Raw genomic sequence first — 20,339 nt, 5'->3', positions numbered from 1 at the left:
CTCTCTCTCTCTCGTTTTATGTTTCCTTTTATTGTCTCTCCTCTGAAGCGCTCTCTGTTCTCAGGATTTCTAGGCTACCTCTAACTGATCTATTCCACTCACGTCATCCTTCATAATAACGGACTGAAAATCTAGAAGAGGAAATTATTGGTGAAGGGGATATTCTTAGCAGGCAAAGCAGAACCCTGGACTTGATCCCAAAGACACAGCTCACACACACAAAGTGAATAGCAAATCCATGCTTTTGAGCGCCAAATTGTCTGGTATGCTGACAGAGTGACTGACATGACAGTAACTGTGCCCTGCAGATAGACACGGAGATTGTTTGCCTCTGCTGGGGGTTGACTCCTCCTCTGTGAGTATGGCTGTGTTATTGCTATAAAACGGGTGATCAAATCAAAATCATCAAATCAAATGTTATTGGTCACATACACGTGTATAGCAGATGTTATTGGTCACATACACGTGTTTAGCAGATGTTATCGGTCACATACACGTGTATAGCAGATGTTATCGGTCACATACACGTGTTTAGCAGATGTTATCGGTCACATACACGTGTTTAGCAGATGTTATCGGTCACATACACGTGTATAGCAGATGTTATTGGTCACATACACGTGTATAGCAGATGTTATCGGTCACATACACGTGTTTAGCAGATGTTATCGGTCACATACACGTGTTTAGCAGATGTTATCGGTCACATACACGTGTATAGCAGATGTTATTGGTCACATACACGTGTATAGCAGATGTTATTGGTCACATATACGTGTTTAGCAGATGTTATCGGTCACATACACGTGCTTAGCAGATGTTATTGCGGGTGTAGCGAAATGCTTGTGTTTCTAGCTCCAATAGTGCAGTAATATCTAACAATACACAACAATACACACACATGTAATTCAAGTCAGAGCGGCATAGACTAAGATACAGTAGAATATAATATAATACAGTATATACATATGAGATGAGTAATGCAAAATATGTAAACATGATTAAAGTGACAAGTGCTCCATTATTAAAGTGGCCAGTGATTTCAAGTCTATGCAGCAACCTCTAATGTGCTAGTGGTGGCTATTTAACGTTCTGATGGCCTTGAGATATAAGCTGTTTTTCAGTCTCTTGGTCCCAGCTTTGACGCACCTCTACTGACCTCGCCTTCTGGATGATAGCAGGGTGAACAAGCAGTGGCTTGGGTGGTTGTTGTCCTTGATTATCTTTTTGGCCTTCCTGTGACACTGGGTGCTGTAGGTGATGTGAAGTAATGTGTGCTGGTGGGTGTGTGTTTATGCCTTTCTCTCCCTAGAGTTTAGAATGAAAGCTCATTAACCAGCATTAGTGTTTCTTGCAAAACTCCCTCTCCTTCTGGACACCTTATGCCACTACAACAATGTTCCATAACTAAACCAATTCCCCAGCATTCAATAATTCCACAGCTGGTAAGAGTTCTTGCCAAGGGTTAGCTACTTGAATATTTAAGCATAATAATGAGATACTGTATTTGTTTACTGACACTCTTAGCTTCTATCATTAAAATGGCAAATATAAACATAATGCAAAATATCACATTGATATGGGAGTAATCTCTGCCATGCAATTACCAACATACTGTACCTTCGTTTGGGGAGGAGAGGGTTTAAAAAGGGAAAGACCATTTCATTTTCATCAAGTACAAATGGTGATAAACACTGTGGGGAAGACTGAATAAATGAATGAATGTTTGACTGCTAATCCTTTGAACCAATACCATCCACAGGCCTCCCTCCCTCTCTCATTCTGGCTCTGGGATTGGTTCATTGGTGTTGACAGATGCTGAATATGCATGAGCAGAGGGTCTGTTCGTGGGTGGAGCCTCAGAGGCTGACTCTGAGAGAGGATGAGAGAGAAGTGAAGCGAGTAACAGCAGCATTCTATTTTCCAGCACTGCAGAATCCACGCACTGACAAGGCTCACATTCTCTATCATTTGAGGAGGGGGGGGGGGGCATTTCTGCCCGCCTTTCCTCTTCCCAGGACTCTGGCACAGATTGGATCGATGCACTGCTGCACTGGTTTCATCCTTCATACCTCTGAGCTGGCTTGTCTACCTTCCTCTTACCTTCGAGCTGGCCTTCCCTCCTCCTTTCTCCCCCTCCACTGCTGTAAGTGGATCGGCCAGACCTCCACCAGAGTGACACAGACATGGGCTGTCGGCTCTCTGGACAGGGACAGTGGGTTGACAATGGGAATGGGGTAAGTAAGGGTGGCTGTGTGTGTGTGTGTGTGTGTGTGTGTGTGTGTGTGTGTGTGTGTGTGTGTGTGTGTGTGTGTGTGTGTGTGTGTGTGTGTGTGTGTGTGTGTGTGTGTGTGTGTGTGTGTGTGTGTGTGTTTGCATGAGTGCGTTCAACCTGTGCCTTTGTTCTGGGATTTGTGTGCTTATAGACAAAGCAGCCTATACTGTTGCCATCATGTCTTCCTTCACACAGAAAAGTCAGCATACGCAGGCTACGTAATCTGAAGACCCGATCGGGGCAGACCGTGTGTGTGTGCGTGCGTAAGTGTTTGTGTGGTCACGCACAATTTTATGGTATGACCTCATGTGCGTTCGTTTGAGTGTGTTTGCATAACTGAGGGTCTTTAGCATGCATACCGTATTGGTGTTGGCAAAAAATTTCCATGAAAAGAACAGGCACTACTGCAGTTTCTGTGTGTGTTGAAGAGTAGCTAATAGGGACTGATGGTGGCTGTGGTGACCTGCTCTGGTCTCACAGGAAGCCATGTAGATGCCTCTAGACAGGCCGACTATTCACCAACACACTGTCTATCTCTATTTGCCCCAAGCAGCCTCTGGCCATTTTTGTAGCCATGGTCCAGATACTGTGAATTGTAATGCATCAAAATAATTGTATACTGTGCATTAAGAGAAGATTGCTCGTTGGTGACCAGAGGGTGAATGTGTTCATGGGTGACCTGATAGAGTGTATGTCTCCATTGTCAATGGAGTAACTACTGTTAGCAATAGCTATGGCTGCTCAACCTGGCTGCCTGTCCTTAATTTATAAACTGGAATCTGAGCACAATACACATGCATATAAATTCACAAGTTTGCAAGCACAGACACACAGTATACCAGTGGCGGTCGGTGCCGTTTAAGATGATTGAGGACAATAAATTTTTTATGTGCATGACTTTATTTCTATTACAGCATATTGGATGACTGTCATTTATATTCCATTCACCCAGCTCAATGTATCATCGATAGGTTTAAGCAACTACATGATACTCAAATTTGTCCTAAACCCATCATGAGGTTGCTTCAGCTTAGCCTACAATTGAACGTTTATAATGTAGGTGCACATGTCAAGAGACAAATTGGAGTAATCAAGGTGACAGAAAGCGACACATTCAATACGGCCATGCACACTATTGCCTGGATCTAGCTGATCTTGGGTGTAATCATTAGTCCAAACAGTTGCAAAACATTCAGTTTTTCAACTGAAACAAGAGTTTCTATTGGACAAAATCAGGTAGGTCCCTCCCCGCTTCGTTCCGTTTGAGAAACGTTTTGCCACAGAATCAGCGGAATGAATACACCCCGAATCACCCGCACACAGTTCACTTTCAAAGCTAGTTGTAAAATTCCTTTTCACTCTCCTCCTCTAACCTTTTCCCTTCACTTGTGAACTTCAGTGCAGAACCACTCAAAGCCAAACTTTCATACCATGACCGCTAACTGTTACACTTGGGAGGAAATTCTAGACGGCGAAGGACCCTGGGCACAGCCAGGGGAATATCGCCACCCCAAAGCAGAGCTGGAGGCAGCGAAAGCAGAGAGGCGCCGGTATGAGGAGGCAGCACGGCAGCGCGGCTGGAAGCCCGAGAGGCAGCCCCAAAAATGTATTGGGGGGAGGCACAGGGAGAGTGTGGCAGAGTCAGGAGTCAGACCTGAGCCCTTTGCACCAGGCCTCCTGTGCGCCTCCCTAGCCCTGCACGTCCTGTGCCAGCTCGGCGTAACAGTTCTCCGAACCGTGCTTACCGCGGAGGGCGTTGTACTGGTCAGGCACCGTGTTATGCGGTGGAGCGCACGGTGTCCACAGTACGCGTGCTTAGCCCGGTGCACTACATCCCCGCATCTGCTGGGCTAGGGTGAGGATCCAGCCAGGGCGTATGGTGCCAGCCCTGCTCTCAAGATCTCCAGTACGCCTTCACGGTCCGGTCTATCCGGTGCCACCTCCACGCACCAGCCCTCCGGTGGCAACCCCCCGCACCAGGCTGTCTCTCCGTCTCATCCCTACAGGTGCTCCCACCTGTCCAGCGCCGCCAGAGCCTACCTCCTGCCCAGAGCCACCAGAGTCTCCCGTCTGTCCTGAGCCGCCAGAGTCTCCCGTCTGTCCTGAGCCGCCAGCGTCTCCCGTCTGTCCTGAGCCACCAGAGTCTCCCGTCTGTCCTGAGCTGCCAGTCAGCCAGGAGCCGCCAGAGCCGCCAGTCAGCCAGGAGCCGCCAGTCAGCCAGGAGCCGCCAGTCAGCCAGGAGCCGCCAGAGCCACCAGTCAGCCAGGAGCCGCCAGAGCCACCAGTCAGCCAGGAGCCGCCAGAGCCGCCAGCCAGCCAGGAGCCCCCAGAGCCGTCAGCCAGCCAGGAGCCGCCAGAGCCGTCAGCCAGCCAGGACACGCCAGAGCCGTCAGCCAGCCAGGAGCCGCCAGAGCCGTCAGCCGGCCAGGACCCGCCAGAGCCGTCAGCCGGCCAGGACCCGCCAGAGCCGTCAGCTGGCCAGGACCCGCCAGAGCCGTCAGCCGGCCAGGACCCGCCAGAGCCGTCAGCCGACCAGGAGCCGCCAGAGCCGCCAGCCAGTCCGGAGCTGCCCCTCAGTCCGGAGCTGCCCCTGAGTCCAGAGGCGCTCCTCAGTCCAGTGGGGCCTTTAATTAGGGTCTTAGACCCAAGGTCAGAGGCGAGGGTCGTCACTCTAAAGAGGCCCTTGAAGAGGGAAATGACTATGGTGGAGTGGGGTTCACGTCCCGCGGCCAGATGACCACCCAGACCCTTCACTATAGGTTTAGGTTTTGAGGCCGGAGTCCGCACCTTAGGGGGGGGTGGGGGGGGTACTGTCACACTCTGACCATTATTTGCGTTGTTGGTTTCTATGTTTTGTTTGGTCAGGGTGTGATATGAGTGGGCATTGTATATTGCATGTCTAGTTAGTCTGTTTCTATGTGTTTTGGCCTGATATGGTTCTCAATCAGTGGCAGGTGTTTGTCGTTGTCTGATTGGGAACCATATTTAGGTAGCCTGTTTTGTATTGTGTTTCGTGGGTTATTGTCTATGTGATGTTGCATGTTAGCACTCAGTTTCTGTAGCGGTCACGTTCGTCTTATTATTTTGTTCGTTTGTTTAGTGTTCGTCGTGTTCTTTCATGTACATTAAAATGATGTATTCACACCACGCTGCGCTTTGGTCTCCTCACTACGACGATCGTGACAATAACAAAATGTGGAAAAAGTGAAGGGATCTGAATACTTTCCGAATGCACTGATTGTGAATAATAGCAGTTAAACAGCATATTGGTGTTGAGAACAATGGCAACAGCAGAATGAGGAGACGAGAAAACAGCCCTTGCCTTATTGTCTAAGAAAAGTGAGAAGAGAGGAAACCCCAATTATTTAGGTCTATAATCAATATACTAGCTGTTAAATGTGCCTAGCTTTAAAAATCATCCATGTTCAGTACCAGTCAAAAGTTTGGACACACCTACTCATTCAAGGGTTTTCCTTTATTTTTTACAATTTTCTACATTGTAGAATAATAGTGAATACATTACAACTGTGAAATAACACATATGGAATCATGTAGTAACCAAAAAAGTGTTAAACAAAAAGTAATATTTTGCGTGCTCAAGCTTTCAATCAAAAATATTTTGCATCATCAAAGTGGTAGGCATGTTGTGTAAATGAAATGATACAAGCCCCCCCAAAATCTAATAATGCAACAAAACTGGAAAAATGCCAAGGGGGGTGAATACTTTCGCAAGCCACTGTAAATGAGTAGGTGTGTCCAAACTTTTGACTGGTACTGTATATCTACAGAAATAAGACAGATCCTACTTCTGATGCCTGAGTGTTTGTTTAGTAGCCTACTGATTCCGTGAGCACCAAGCCTCATCCAATCACAACATGTTGGATAAACGATTTCACAAATTCGGCTATTTTTTATCTTTACTTTGCTGTAATAAAGGCTTTACACTTTTTTTCTTTCCTTAGAACAGCCTCTGGTATTGTTTATAACTTATTTTGTGTTGTTTACACTGTTCCAAAATTATATTTATAGTAATAACATTAATCTTCCTTTTTCTTGATCTCTTTCTTATTGTTGTTATTACTATTATTATTATGATCATCATTATAATAATAAGTAACGTCATTATCATTAGTAATCTTATATAACAGCCTTGTATAACCACCATTGTAGGCCTAAGAGCGCATCCTGTTCAGTCTTGAAACCGTAACTTAGTAAGGCCTATATTTCAATACTTATATAGGCTACTGTATCAATCAATCATTCATTTGTTCATGTCATCACACAGTATACAAGTCATTCATGATTCGAAATGCAATCAAGCATTTTTGTTTTAAAATAAAATGACAATGCGACCCTTGAATAATTAGCATAAGCAATAAATAAACCGTTCCATTTCGGGAAATTGGATTCAGAAATGAATGTGACTGTTTTTAGTCTTTGCTGTAATAAAGGCTTTACAAAACACATTACAACAGACTCTCTGATAGATTTATGATTGATTTAGTTTTGTTCTTTCTTCCAAACGATCAGGAAAATTATATTGTAATCGAACAGCACCTGTTTGGCACACATAATATATATAAAGAAGTGTTGCTTCTTATTTTTATTTTATTTGTTGATCTCCAGTATTTTACACAACTAGTAAGATTTATTCCACACATCTGACTTCCCCTTTACCTCCTGAGCAAGCAGTTAACAATCCTGTTTCAAGTTTATTTGTCACGTCCTTTGCATCCATTTTGCTGTCACATGTGTTACGGTGTTCTGAGATTGTTATAACCATTTTATTGATGTGATTATGCTGTAGGTCAGGCCCTATTGGTCACTTGCTTTCAATGCACACGTGTCACATAAAGAGAGCAACGGTTGAGGGAATAGGGAATGTTCTTTCCATAAGAAGTGAAGGATTTCGGTAACAGAACTTTTCAGTCAGAAATGGCTGTGATTATGTTCCAGCTTCAGCAACATGGACAGCGCGATAAACACTGTTGATGTTCGGTGGTGGTCACTGCAGCAGGGAGGAGAGAGACACAATGGGTACGAGTCACACAGATACTGGCTGTGATTTTTTAAAACCCAGCACATCAAGTGTGAGCCCGGCCCTGCAGAAGGAAAATCAATTGTGGTTGTACTCCCTCTAGTTCTTTGTGTGTCTTAATTATTTCATCAAACAGAGCATAAAAGAGAAACAGTGCTTAAAGCATCAGACAAGCTCAGTGCATATAGTTGATATGATTTTAACACTTAGGATGTGTCTATATATTGAAAAATGTGCGTTTTAAAATGTCAAACAATCGATTGGTCAAAAGAGCAGATGACTCCTGGTCCACCCAGATTTTCTTTAGTCGGGGACAGCCCTAGAGTGCAGTGGGGTGGAAAATATCTTCCTGAGTTGCATCTCTGAGGTTTTATTGAGCACAAAGCTTTTCAGATGAGCCAGAAAGCACAGCCCAGAATCCATGGCGAGAATCAGTCCAGCTCAGCTGGCCTACATTTCTAGACCCATGAGACTTCACGCATTATAATAACAAGAAGCTAATGTCTGCTTACAGTACTGTCTGCCACTTCCAAACATGATCTTTATTGAGGTGTTGATCCTATATTATTCTTTCCACCATAGTGCTTTTGTTCGATGGGACATGGCCCACACATATACTGTACATTAAATCAACTGTGCCATCCCGGTCCTGTGATGTCCTTGTGTCTAACAAAAGACAAAACAGACATAAGATATCAGATGGCATGAATGAACCAGCAAAACTCAACTACCTCACTTCCTCTACATCTGACCTTGCATGTTCATATGTCTCCCAGGTCAAAGGGCGTGACCCGTCCCATCTCAGCCACCGAGAGAAGTTGCAGTTCCGGGGGGACGGCTATGAGCAGCCAATCACTATGCAGATTGAGGGGAGACACCGGCGAGGAAGAAGGCGTCATCACTCCCAGTACCCAGTGTCTGACTGCGGCACCCAGACGGAGCAGCAATCCTGGGAGGCTCTGAGGGCCCTAGGGGAGGGGGAGGGGGAGGGGGAGGGGGCCGGGCCTGGCCTCTGTGCCTACGCTTCTGGGTATGTGCTGCTTGGTTTGGGCCTCTCTACTTGTTCTCTGTCTCTTTCTTTGCTTGTGTATGCAAGTATAATGGCAGATGAATAGTGACCCAGTTATATTGAACCAGTGATGTCCCATGATTGAGGCTCTGGGTTATGTCATTTAGAGAATAGCCGTGAGATGTATACAGAAGCGGTGTTAGAATTGAATGGAACCACTGACTTGAACCAGTCTAATGTGTAAACATAGTCACTTACGCTTAAAATGCCTACGGTGTGAAACAGCCATGTTTTCATATGTGATGACCTCATTCTCCACAGACCTTACTATGATCACATGACCCTTCCACCAGAACTCTATGCAGCCACTGGATACCTCCCCAGTGTTGCCTACAATCTGGAGGACATTAACAGGATAGAGTATGATGATGTGAGTTATTAATTTGAGCCGGTTTGCTACAGCAGGAAAATAATCCTGCTGCAATGGGAAATGTATTATGTGGATTATAATGAATGGACATGTTTGTCGGGGTTGGTACATTTTTTGTTAGGGTTGGTACATTTTTTGTTAGGGTTGGTACATTTTTTGTTAGGGTTGGTACATTTTTTGTTAGGGTTGGTAAATTTTTTGTTAGGGTTGGTACATTTTTTGTAAGGAAGAATCAAGTCTACCATTTCTAAGTGGAAATGACAAACTTCAGAAGTCTTTTTATACCTCAAATACACAAGTTATACATTCTCCTCTAACAGGGTGATCAAATTAATATCCTACATCTGTTAATGAGTCTAGCCTAGATTTTGTACATCCCATTGATATCTAAGACTTGTGTATCCACTCCTTATGTTCACCTATAGGATCCAGAGATGATGACTAACCAGCCCAATAACAGGAACTGTCTGATTGGCTGCTGTAACACTGATAATGATGAGCCTAGCAGCTTCCTGAGCCAGGTACTGTAAGAAATAAAAAGATAGAAAACAATTGTCTATTTGAACACGTGGTCATAAACACTCACAAGTATAACAAGCAATGTTTCTTCCATCCTTCCATGTCAGAGTGAATATGAGGGCCACTGGCTGGACAGGCCTCTGAATTACCTGCCTCTCCACGAGCTTGACAGCGGCCTGGGCTGCACCGACGGCAGCCTCCACCAGGGGGACCTGTCTGACCCAGAGACAGAGGAGGGGGTAGAGGCCCCTATGTCCTCTCCTCCAGGAAACACCAGCCGGGGAAGCTCTCCCTCCTCTGAGTCCCTCCTTTCGTCAGAGCTCAGTGACTCTGGCTTCCACAGCGTCAGCACAGGGGAGTTCCGCCACTTCCAGAAGATTATAGATGGGAGGATCCACAACTACCGGAGTCGCGTCGTGCCCCGGGAACAGAGATCGAAGTCTCGCTGGGACCTGGAGTCCATCCCTGAGACCCTGACCTGTGACCCCCAGGCTGGTAGAGCCGCAGACGGAGTTCACACAGCCATGACCCACCAGTGCACCATGGGTAGTAGCTCCATTCAGTTCCGCAAAGCCAGGAGCCCCCAGCTGAGCAGGCATGGCACCGGGTTTGCTCCTAGGGTTGCTGCCTCCAGCTGCCGTACAGAACCCTGCCAGAGGAGAGCATTGATGCTGAACCAGCACTCTTCTGAGGACCTTCCCAGCCGCAGCCAAACTGTGCATGACTTATCAGACAGGAGACGGGCCAGCCACCCAGCCCTGCCCGCTGGGAACACTGCCACAGGGAAATACAGACACGTGAACCGACAACCGCCCAGCAGCCCAAACCACCTAGCCGTGCCCACTGAGAACTCTGGCACAGGACAATACAACAGGGGGTTCAACACAGACATCAGTGAGAAGAGGAGATGTCCACTGAGTGACCATGTGGAAGGCACCTGGCAAGGATGTGTGGATAACCACAGAAGCAGTATGGCCAGTGAGGAATATAACAGTGAGAAACAGGGTCTTTCCAAGAGTCCATCAAAGAAACAGCGTGGGAAGGAGCCAGCAGACTGGCGTCAGTTTGCGACACTGGGACATCCTCACATTGGTGGGGACTGGCCCCAAGCAGACTGTCCCTGCGGTCCCCTCTATAGCACGCTGGATGGGCCCTCTGCCCGCTCCAGGAGGGGTCTCTCTGGGAATCCCCGGGCGGTGAGGAACCAGCTCCTGAAGGCACGGGCCTCCCGGCTGGCTGACGAGCGGAGTGAGGTCACCACGGACGAGGAGGCCCGCGGGGAGCCCTGGGCAGGCCGCTACTGGAACAGGACGGAGCGCCGGCGCCACCTGGCGTGGGCCCGGGAGCAGAGGCAGAGGAAGCTGAACCGTGGGGCTGAGGGGGCAGGGGAGAATGGGGCTGGAGGTACAGGGGTTGCTGGGGGCCTTGGGGGTGCAGGGGGTCCTGGAGGAGGCTGCAGCACAGTGCTGGAGCTCAGCCACAGGAAGCAGAGCCGTCTGAGGAACCATAAACTGCTGGATGACTGGACCACAGTGGAGGAGCTGCTGACCCATGGGACAAGGGTGGGGCAGGGGGACAACATTCTCGGTCACAGCCCTCTATTGTCTGTCACCACTGTATAATGACACATTAAGGTGTGTGTGTGTGTGTGTATGTTTGTATGTATGTGTGTGCTTGTGTGTGTGCCTGCGTGTGTTTGTGCTACTGATTGTGAAGAGGGTCAGTGATATGACTATAGTTTGACTATCTTTTGTTCTCCACTCATGTTCCTGAACACAAACCTAGAGCAGTAGTTGTCCAACAGACTCCACCAATGGCAGTATTAAGCCATCTAAATGTTAGTATTCACCGGGCTACTTTAAAGCTAGCTACGTGGGTTTTGGGTTAGCTACTGCACAGAAGATACAGCTGCGTTTCAATGGTGGTGACTCCTTTCATCAACATACACCTTTTACAGTTAAATACAATCTAATTCGCTTGTTTGCCCAAAGAGTGGATATAACCATATCACTGTAATTCAATCAACAAAACATGTATTGGAAATCATTTCATATCATTGCATCACATCTGGCTCAATGTGACCTCGGTTTAAAACCACATCATTGTAGTGATACAGACTTTATATTTTGTATGAAACCTCAGGTAGTAAATGATGTGTTGTACTGTACATGGACAAGAGCCCCATCACTCACATGAGAAATGCACTGTGAACTGTTCCCCCCCCCCCCCAAATAAAGTCATATCATGTGTAATATTCACCTCATGATAAGTTGCACAATCATTGTGTGTGGTCATGAAACATTCTGATGTTCTTGTTTCACCTCTTTTTACAGCCTGTGTTGAATAAGAGGACAAAGTACCTTTATTCCCAGCATGTAGACTATCCTCAATACAAACCTGGCAACTGGACATGACAGCACTATTTCACATGTCACAATGTCACCTCTCTAACTGGGCTTGGATTCACAGGGCTGATATTCCCCTGACACCACTCTTTGTCAGTCAGACATTTGCGAGTGCAGTCTAAGTGATGTGCCACAACATTTCAGACAAGAGTTCCTTATGGTTTCGGTTTTGATGATAGCCTAAAGTTGTGGTCCAGAACACCTCTGATTAGTGTTGCATGACATAAAACAAAATGTAGGACAAAACATGATCAAATCGTGTTAACAATTATCAAATGGTATGAAATGCTCGTTCTAGCCTGGAATATGATCTCATAACGGTTTCCATTTGTCATGTGGATAAGCCCTGTGTGTCCAAGCTCTGCTCGTAGTCGTAAAGATAAATCCATGGCTGCGAAGGACAGGTAACATGGTTGTTATGAATACTTTCTTGAGTGCTCAAATAAAAACGCTGAAATGCATCAAATCTCCTGACTTTCATTTTCATTCTAAACTACAAATTAAAGGCCCAGTGCAGTCAAAAGTGTGATTTTGCTGTGTTTTATATATATTTCCCACAGAATGAGGTTGTAATAATACTGTGAAATTGTGAACATTATGTTAATTTCCTTTTTAGTGTAAGTTGCTTAAAAAGATTTCAGCCTGTTTTGGTTGGATGGAGTTTTGTCCTGCCTGGTGACATGATCCGGCAGTAAATTTGTTAATAGACCAATAAGAAAGAGAGTTCCTAACCTCTCTGCCAACATCTAGTTTTCAGTTTTCCCCTGCCCACCCAGCCCAATACCAGAAAGTCCTAGCTAAATTCTTGCTTGCAAAGAAGCTATTTTAGTTTTTTTTTTTTTTCCATTTTAGTTGAAAACATTCACAGGTATTGCATTTTTACCCAGAATATTTATATTGAGATAACAATGGCAGCATAGGACCTTTTAAATACCATCCTTATTTCCCAAACCCAAATGTTACTGTCCCACTTATTATAAACTGCCAAAGGGCCATGGGTTTCAAATGTCACATGGTGAGAAAAATAATCTATTAATAATCTTCAGTGTACTAAACCCACCATTATGTGTGTGTCCCGTCAGGCAATTACGTCCATACTCACATTATACTCTGTACCAAATAGAAATATGGTAAACTGGCAAAGTTCATTTCTAAAGCAACTGAATACTCATTTCCTATGGAATGAGAGTTGAAACTATGGCCAACTCCTTCTATCCAAACATGGATTATTTTCCTTCACATTATTGAGTGACGTCATTGAACAGGCTGCTCCACAAATTTGTACCAGTAGGTGGCAGACACAGACAACTATTTTGTATTAAAACGCACAGTTCACCCATTTTTATTTAACCTTTATTTAACCTTTATATAACCAGGCAAGTCAGTTAAGAACAAATTCTTATTTACAATGACGGCCTACACCGGCCAAACTCAGACAACGCTGAGCCAATTGTGTGCCGCCCTATGAGACCCCCAATCACAGCCGGTTTTGAATACAGCCTGAATTTGAACCAGGGTGACTGTAGTGACACCTCTAGCACTGAGATGCATTGCCTTAGACCGCTGCTCATTTCATATAGTCTTGATAAATACTAGATTAAATTAATGTCATCACAAATTGAATATGTTTTGTATGTAAAAACAATTTATGTATTTATTGTTGCATTTGATTTAGCATGTAATCTAGGGTCCCACTTTATTTGGATAGAGCATCTATTGATGGTCTGTAGATGCTCAAACTATCAACCACAACTCTGCAGGGTTATGGATAACAGCTGAGGTTAGGTTAAGATATATTTCAAGATTAGGGTCAGGATTGCTGTTAGCATTACAGCTATAGGTATATTGTGATACCAGTCTATGGTTAGGGTCAGGATTGCTGTTAGCATTACAGCTATAGGTATATTGTGATACCATTCAATGGTTAGGGTCAGGATTGCTGTTAGCATTACAGCTGTAGGAACACTGTGATACCATTCTATGGTTAGGGTCAGGATTGCTGTTATGTACATTGTAATACCATTGTAGGGTTAAAGGTTAGTGTTATAGCTGTAGGTACATTGTAATACCATTGTAGGGTTAAAGGTTAGTGTTATAGCTGTAGGTACATTGTAATACCATTGTAGGGTTAACGGTTAGTGTTATAGCTGTAGGTACATTGTAATACCATTGTAGGTTTAAAGGTTAGTGTTATAGCTGTAGGTACATTGTAATACCATTGTAGGGTTAACGGTTAGTGTTATAGCTGTAGGTACATTGTATTACTATTCTAGGGTTACCGGGTTAATTGCGTAGCATATAGAAGGTTGATGTGGTATGAGTTAAGTTATGTGATTCTCTCTATCTGACAAACTATGAAAGAAACTGATGGAGAGGTAGGCCTTAATGAGTATCTCATTCTACTGAAAATTTAATTATACTGAAAAGAGAGAGATTAGAAAGAGAATTCAGAAAGAGAGAGAGAGCTAATTGAGTTTGTGAAGTTTTAGCTCCCAATTTCCTAATGGATGGTGAGGCAGCCAGGCAGAGCAGTGGAAGGCAGCGGCAACAACAACTGAGTCTATAAGCGAACGACTCTGCTCCTGTGTTAGTTACTCATCATCGCCATGTTCTCAACTGGAAAAGCTTTTATGCACTCAGATCCAGCCGTAGCATGTAGCCTATACCTCAACTGTATGTGTGTGTTTGTGCATGGGCATGTGAGGATGCATGGGTGGGTGTGAGTGCAGCCGGGTATTCATCTTCGTGTGCATACAGTACATTCACACATTTACCCACGTCACTCAAGCCTTACTAAAAGTGGTCTTTGTCTTGTAATACGATAAGAAACAAGGCAACAAATAGATGTTAGCGTTTGATGTTAGTGTTGATGTGGACTTAGAATAATACTCAGTGGTGGTGGAATTAATTCCATTTTCTGTGTTCACAAGTTCTCCAGTCACAACTTCATGTTCTTCTTCTACTTTTCTGCTTAGTGAGAATCAAGACAAACAAGCTATCCAGCAGTAGTGTGCATCATCCTGTTGTATGATCGTATGTATCAGAAAATGATTGATGCGTCTTGGGAAGATGCAGAGGAGACATTATGTGCTCATTATCATTACCTCTTATGAGGATGTAATGACGTCCATTTCTCACTATTTGTCTGCGGACAACCGGTCTGAGTAGGTCCTTCGAGAACATGCACTGCTGATACTGAAATGTTTCCTCTTGTTAATCTGTAGTGCATGAATAGTGTTCATCGTTTTAATTGCCTCACCCTTAAACTCAATTAGTGCAGATAGTGTTTCAGAGGCTTCTATAGAATCCCTCTGGGCTCCTGTCAATGGCTCAGTGCTCTAATCAAGTTTGGCTGGTAAATAAGTGATTCAATTAATGGTGTACTGTACCTTACACACGTTCTCCTTCTGATGTCCCTAATGAATGATTCTACCATCCAGACATAACTAGATCAGAGATTAGATTTTTAAATTACCTCCAAAAACAAAAGACAACCTTGATATTTTGATAAATACATAAGTAAAGGCCTGAGCATTGTGATAGGATGTTGACCTTAGCTCTAACCGTATATATTTTTGAATAACCTCATTTACAACCATGAAATAAACTATAAAAGCATCTAGAGATGTAGTAGTTTATTACTGAATGCCTCACAAAGAACCAAAGTGCAGCAACAAAACCAGAACTCCAGGAATAATCAAAACCGTCCCAAACAAAACAAACCCAATGATGTATGCATGAATATTGACAAGAATAGAAAATGAACTATCAAGAAAACAGTTGGAAAAAGAAGCAGAAAATATGCATAGGTAAGGAAGCAGTTATTGGGGCATGACACATCTATGAATGCATATACTGTAGAGGCCAGGGAAAGCCACAAGATGAGAAGAGAAAACCATTTAGTTCAATATGTGTATCTGGGTTATATTCAAATAGCCACAATGGGTTTTTGAAACAAGCTCATCAAACCCTGCTTCTCCCTGGGTTCTGGTTGGTGAACCTGAACACATTACCTCTCAGTTACAGTGCGGCGAGAAAGTATTTAGTCAGCCACCAATTGTGCAAGTTCTCCCACATAAAAAGATGAGAGGCCTGTAATTTTCATCATAGGTACACTTCAACTATGACATACAAAATGAGAAAAAAAAATCCAGAAAATCACATTGTAGGATTTTTAATGAATTTATTTGCAAATTGTGGTGGAAAATAAGTACACTGACTTTCAACTCCCTCCAAAGATTTTCTATGGGGTTGAGATCTGAAGACTGGTTAGGCCACTCCAGGACCTTGAAATGCTTCTTACGAAGCCACTCCTTCAATGCCTGGGCGGTGTGTTTGGGATCATTGTCATGCTGAAAGACCCAGCCACGTTTCATCTTCAATGCCCTTGCTGATGGAAGGAGGTTTTCACTCAAAATCTCACGATACATGGTCCCATTCATTCTTTCCTTTCCACGGATCAGTCGTCCTGGTCCCTTTGCATCTTTTCCCTCTCTCATCTTTTTAAATGGAAGAACTTGCACAATTGGTGGCTGACTAAATACTTTTTTGCCCCACTGTAACTAAGCGCAGAGTTCAGGGCTAGGGATTCAAAATCAAATCAAATCCATCAAATGATATTTGTCACATGCTTCTTAAGAAACAGGTGCAGACTAGTGGGCCCTTCCCAACAATGCGGAGATTTATTTTTTAAATGGAGAACTAGTCTAAATAATTTAGGGAATAAAACAAGGAATAAATAGACCATAAGCAACAATAACTTGGTTATACACAGAGGGTACCTGTACTGAGTCGACATGAGGTAGATATGTACATATAGGTAGGGCCAGATAATAAACAGTAACTAGCTATTTAGCAGTCTTATAGCTTGGGGGTAGAAGCTGGAGTCTTTGAAAAGTTGTAGGGCCTTCCTCTGACAACGCCTGGTATAGAGGTGCTTGTTTACAGGGAGCTCGGCCCCAGTGACGTACTGGGTTGTACGCGCTATCCTCTGTAGCGCCTTGCAGTTGGATGCCAAGCAGTTGCCATTCCAAGCAGTGATGTAGCCAGTCAAGATGCTCTCATGGTGCAGCTGTAGAACTTTTTGAGGATCTGAGGACTCAAGTCTTTTCAGCATCCTGAGGGGGAAGAGGCATTGTTGTGCCCTCTTCACGACTGTGTTGCCGTTTGTGTGGACCATGAGTGTTCTGGGTAGGGAGCTGCCTAATTGGCCCTTGACTTCATGGGAGTTTCCCCTACCAAGTTCACTGCCAAGAGGCATCACATTTAAGACAACATTTTGGGTTTTATACACTGATATGATGTACAATGAAGAAACTGTGTAGCTGGAAACAGGGACATTGGCAGATTATTTATATGGGCTAAACTCGTGCTAAACAGAGTACCACAGTAGAAACATACAATACTTCCCTGTCATAATTCAGTATTTGGAATTCTACGTTACACACTGTTCACTTGAATATGACACTCAGTGCGGATGACATACCATTTACAGTGAAATGGTAAAAAGAAGGAAATTCATTTAGAAAACTTGTGGACCGTGGAGCCATACATTAACATCATTATAACAAGAAGGAAACCACTTCCATTCTCACCATAGGAGCAGAAACCTTGAGTAATGTTTGAACTGTTTTGTACCACCTGGCTCATCTATAATGAACAAGGTCAAATGTTCACACATTTTGATACACCTCTGCGAACCAGACATTGAACTACACACTGCAGATGAGGCACCTGGTTGCTGCCTGCATGTGAAAGTAAGAGAAAACAACTGACAGAAATAATGGCACACACAACCAATGGAATCAGACATCAAGTCAAAATATTTTATTATAGAATTCATATATTCGAGGCATTACCTCACATTTATAGGCACTGAACTACTGTACTGGAGTCACTGCCACAACTCTGCCTGTGTACTGTATCACATTACTTTTACAATGTTTGACTGTACAAGTGAACACAATCAGAAACAACCACAGGATTCCATCCAGGCATCTCTCTGTCAGACCAGAGCTCTGTCAAAACGCCTGGCACTCTCTTCTGCACATTAATCCACAAATCAGGCCATTAGTAAACTTGTTTCCTCATTCAGTTTATGGTGCTACAGAACATGATGCTACCCAGCCATCAGGCATCATCTGGGGGAAGTGATCAGCTCTGTCAGGTCTGGCTGACTAAATGGCACCTCTCTTCTGGCTGGGTTATTAAGAGGTCTGGGTATCAATATTTCCCTATTGAAATATAACCTAATCAAACTAACTGTTTGGGCTGATGATCACCTCACGTTATAGGAGTAAAACAGTTCCTGCTGATTGTCAGTTAAAACATGGAAGATGCCACACACAACAGATAAGTCATGGGAGTGTCCTATTAGGATTTGGATTATTTGTATTGGTTTTCAGGAGAATTGAGGTTCAGCAACAGACTTCATATTGGCACAGCTGTTCCTCTCCTCATCCATACTGTACCATGTATAGGAATCTCCTTCTCCAGATGTGGATGTGCTGTGACATAATTAGTGTGTGTGTATAACCAAAGCAAACTCATCTGGCTTCATGGCTTCAAACATCAACCTGAAATTAAAATAATTGTGACAGACTTTCGTTCCCATTTGAACCCCTCTGTGATATTCAGACACATATTGTAGCCTCCCTCGTTGAGACAGGAGCCAAGACACACAGTGCACTTGATACAGTCAGAGATCATCAGCTAACACCATCACCGTGGTTACGCACCATGGAAACACGTCATAGCACAGCATCATAGAGAGATAACAGGCCTGTGTCAACACGACAGGGCAACACCACCACAAACCTGACTCTGTACAGCTCAACCCACACAACACAAATAAACATCTGTAGGAGAAGCACTGTGGGGATAAAACAACAGAGATAACATAAATTATTTAAATACTCATTTCTTTTGGAAGGAAAAGCAACAATACTTGACTCACTATAACACAGTAATGCTACTCGCGGGTGTGACACAGTGACGGTTGCCTGGACACCACATGGTCACAGTGAACCGCACAAAAACAGAGGCTTTGATGGTGAAAATAAGACACAGTTCTGAAATTATTTCTACCAATCAAATTTAAGTATGTTCGGAAATATGTAGTGTATGGACGTACACTATCATACACTATTTTATCCCATGAAGAGAAGGCAGAGAGACATGTTATAAAACCTGACTGAGCCTAATAGACTGCTTAAGGAGATCAGTACTACAAAGAAAGCAAATGGGAAAAGTAAATGTACTGAATGCTCTACAAAACCAGCAGCGATGTGATTACAGTACAGAACTAGAGTAAACAACAGTTTACACTGTTGAGTCATATGTCTCGTCAGCGCCAGTGGAGCACATCTGAAAATGGATTTTTACCTCGGAAATGATATTCAGAACGACAGAGAAGCCTCATAGAATGCCTTGAGGGTGTGTGAGCACTGTCTAAACTGAACTGTACTCAAGAGCTAAGAAACCTGGGTTTATTTTATGCAGAGGAGACCATGGGCCCCCTACAAACTGCTAATGAATACAGCATTCTCTCCACTGATGAAAATCTATTTACGTATATACATATATGTGTTATATCCATAATTTTATGGTTGTGCCACTAACCCTGCTGAGTCACCCTCCTTACCAACCACAGCCCCAGCCCTACTAACCAGCCACAGCCCTCCTTACCAGCCACAGCCCTAATAACCAGCCACAGCCCTCCAGCCCTACTAACCAGCCACAGCCCTCCAGCCCTCCTTACCAACCACAGCCCCAGCCCTCCAGCCCTCCTTACCAACCACAGCCCCAGCCCTCCAGCCCTCCTTACCAACCACAGCCCCAGCCCTCCAGCCCGTAATTTAGCACATCAAAGGTCTGCGCAACAGGAGAAGCTGATAAACACATTAATGAATAAAGTCATGAACCAGGTGATTCTTTTCTTGTAATGTTACTTTTTGTTCCTGTTTGTGAGAAACATTTTGTACTCAGGGCATCATTGGTAAAGAGACCCTGGTCTCAGTTGTGCTACACTGAATGAATAAAAGTCAATAAGACAACCAGAGAGAGCAGAAGCCACAGCCTGAACAGGTGTAGGAGATAGTTGGGCCAGTTTAGGTTAGGACGACATCCTAAATAAAATAAAAAATCATGATCCATAAAATGGGGTTGTACATAGGTGTCCAAGGAAAGTGTATCAATAAAATACATACTAAAAATATATTTTTAGGACAAGCAAATGTGAACTCCACCCTCTGTCCTCTAATACTAGCTCTAAAACCACTCCTGCCCTCTCTATTTCTTATCTGGTCCTTGAGAAGGCTGAACAAGGAAGGTATTTTTACAGAAGGGCTCAGGAAAATGCAGCACGGTCTTTCTATTAAAGGGAAATTTTACCACTGCTATTTCACTGTATATGTCCATTGGGAGTCCCGAAGGGCGACGCACAATTGGCCCAGCGTCGTCCGGGTTTGGCTGGGGTAGGCCGTCATTGTAAATAAGAATTTGTTCTTAACTGACTTGCCTAGTTAAATAAAGGTTATATAAATCAAATAAAATGTATATGTTATTATCTTAATGTGTCATAATTTTTTTTTTTACTTCCTCACTACATGCAAAAACGAGTGTTTCTGCATCTCACCGGAAGAAACAGGCCATCTACATTTCCT

The 20,339-nt window shown here is 44.0% G+C and overlaps 1 protein-coding gene across 1 annotated transcript; it reads left to right on the top strand.

Moving 5' to 3' along the window:
- The first annotated feature begins 2,232 nt into the window (after positions 1-2,232).
- LOC139417566 (E3 ubiquitin-protein ligase PDZRN3-like) lies at positions 2,233-10,893 on the top strand. The gene is made up of 8 exons (XM_071166804.1): positions 2,233-2,237; positions 3,969-4,130; positions 4,282-4,336; positions 4,626-4,892; positions 8,090-8,343; positions 8,644-8,752; positions 9,178-9,273; positions 9,379-10,893. Exons 1-8 carry the CDS (start codon positions 2,233-2,235, stop codon positions 10,891-10,893), a joined length of 2,463 nt encoding a protein of 820 aa, XP_071022905.1.
- Positions 10,894-20,339: the final 9,446 nt, after the last annotated feature.

This window comes from Oncorhynchus clarkii, chromosome 9, assembly GCF_045791955.1.
Source record: "Oncorhynchus clarkii lewisi isolate Uvic-CL-2024 chromosome 9, UVic_Ocla_1.0, whole genome shotgun sequence".
NCBI classification, from domain to species: Eukaryota; Metazoa; Chordata; class Actinopteri; order Salmoniformes; family Salmonidae; genus Oncorhynchus; species Oncorhynchus clarkii.
The sequence above is the reverse complement of the archived record's forward strand: the minus strand, read 5'-3'. Positions and strand labels throughout refer to the sequence as shown.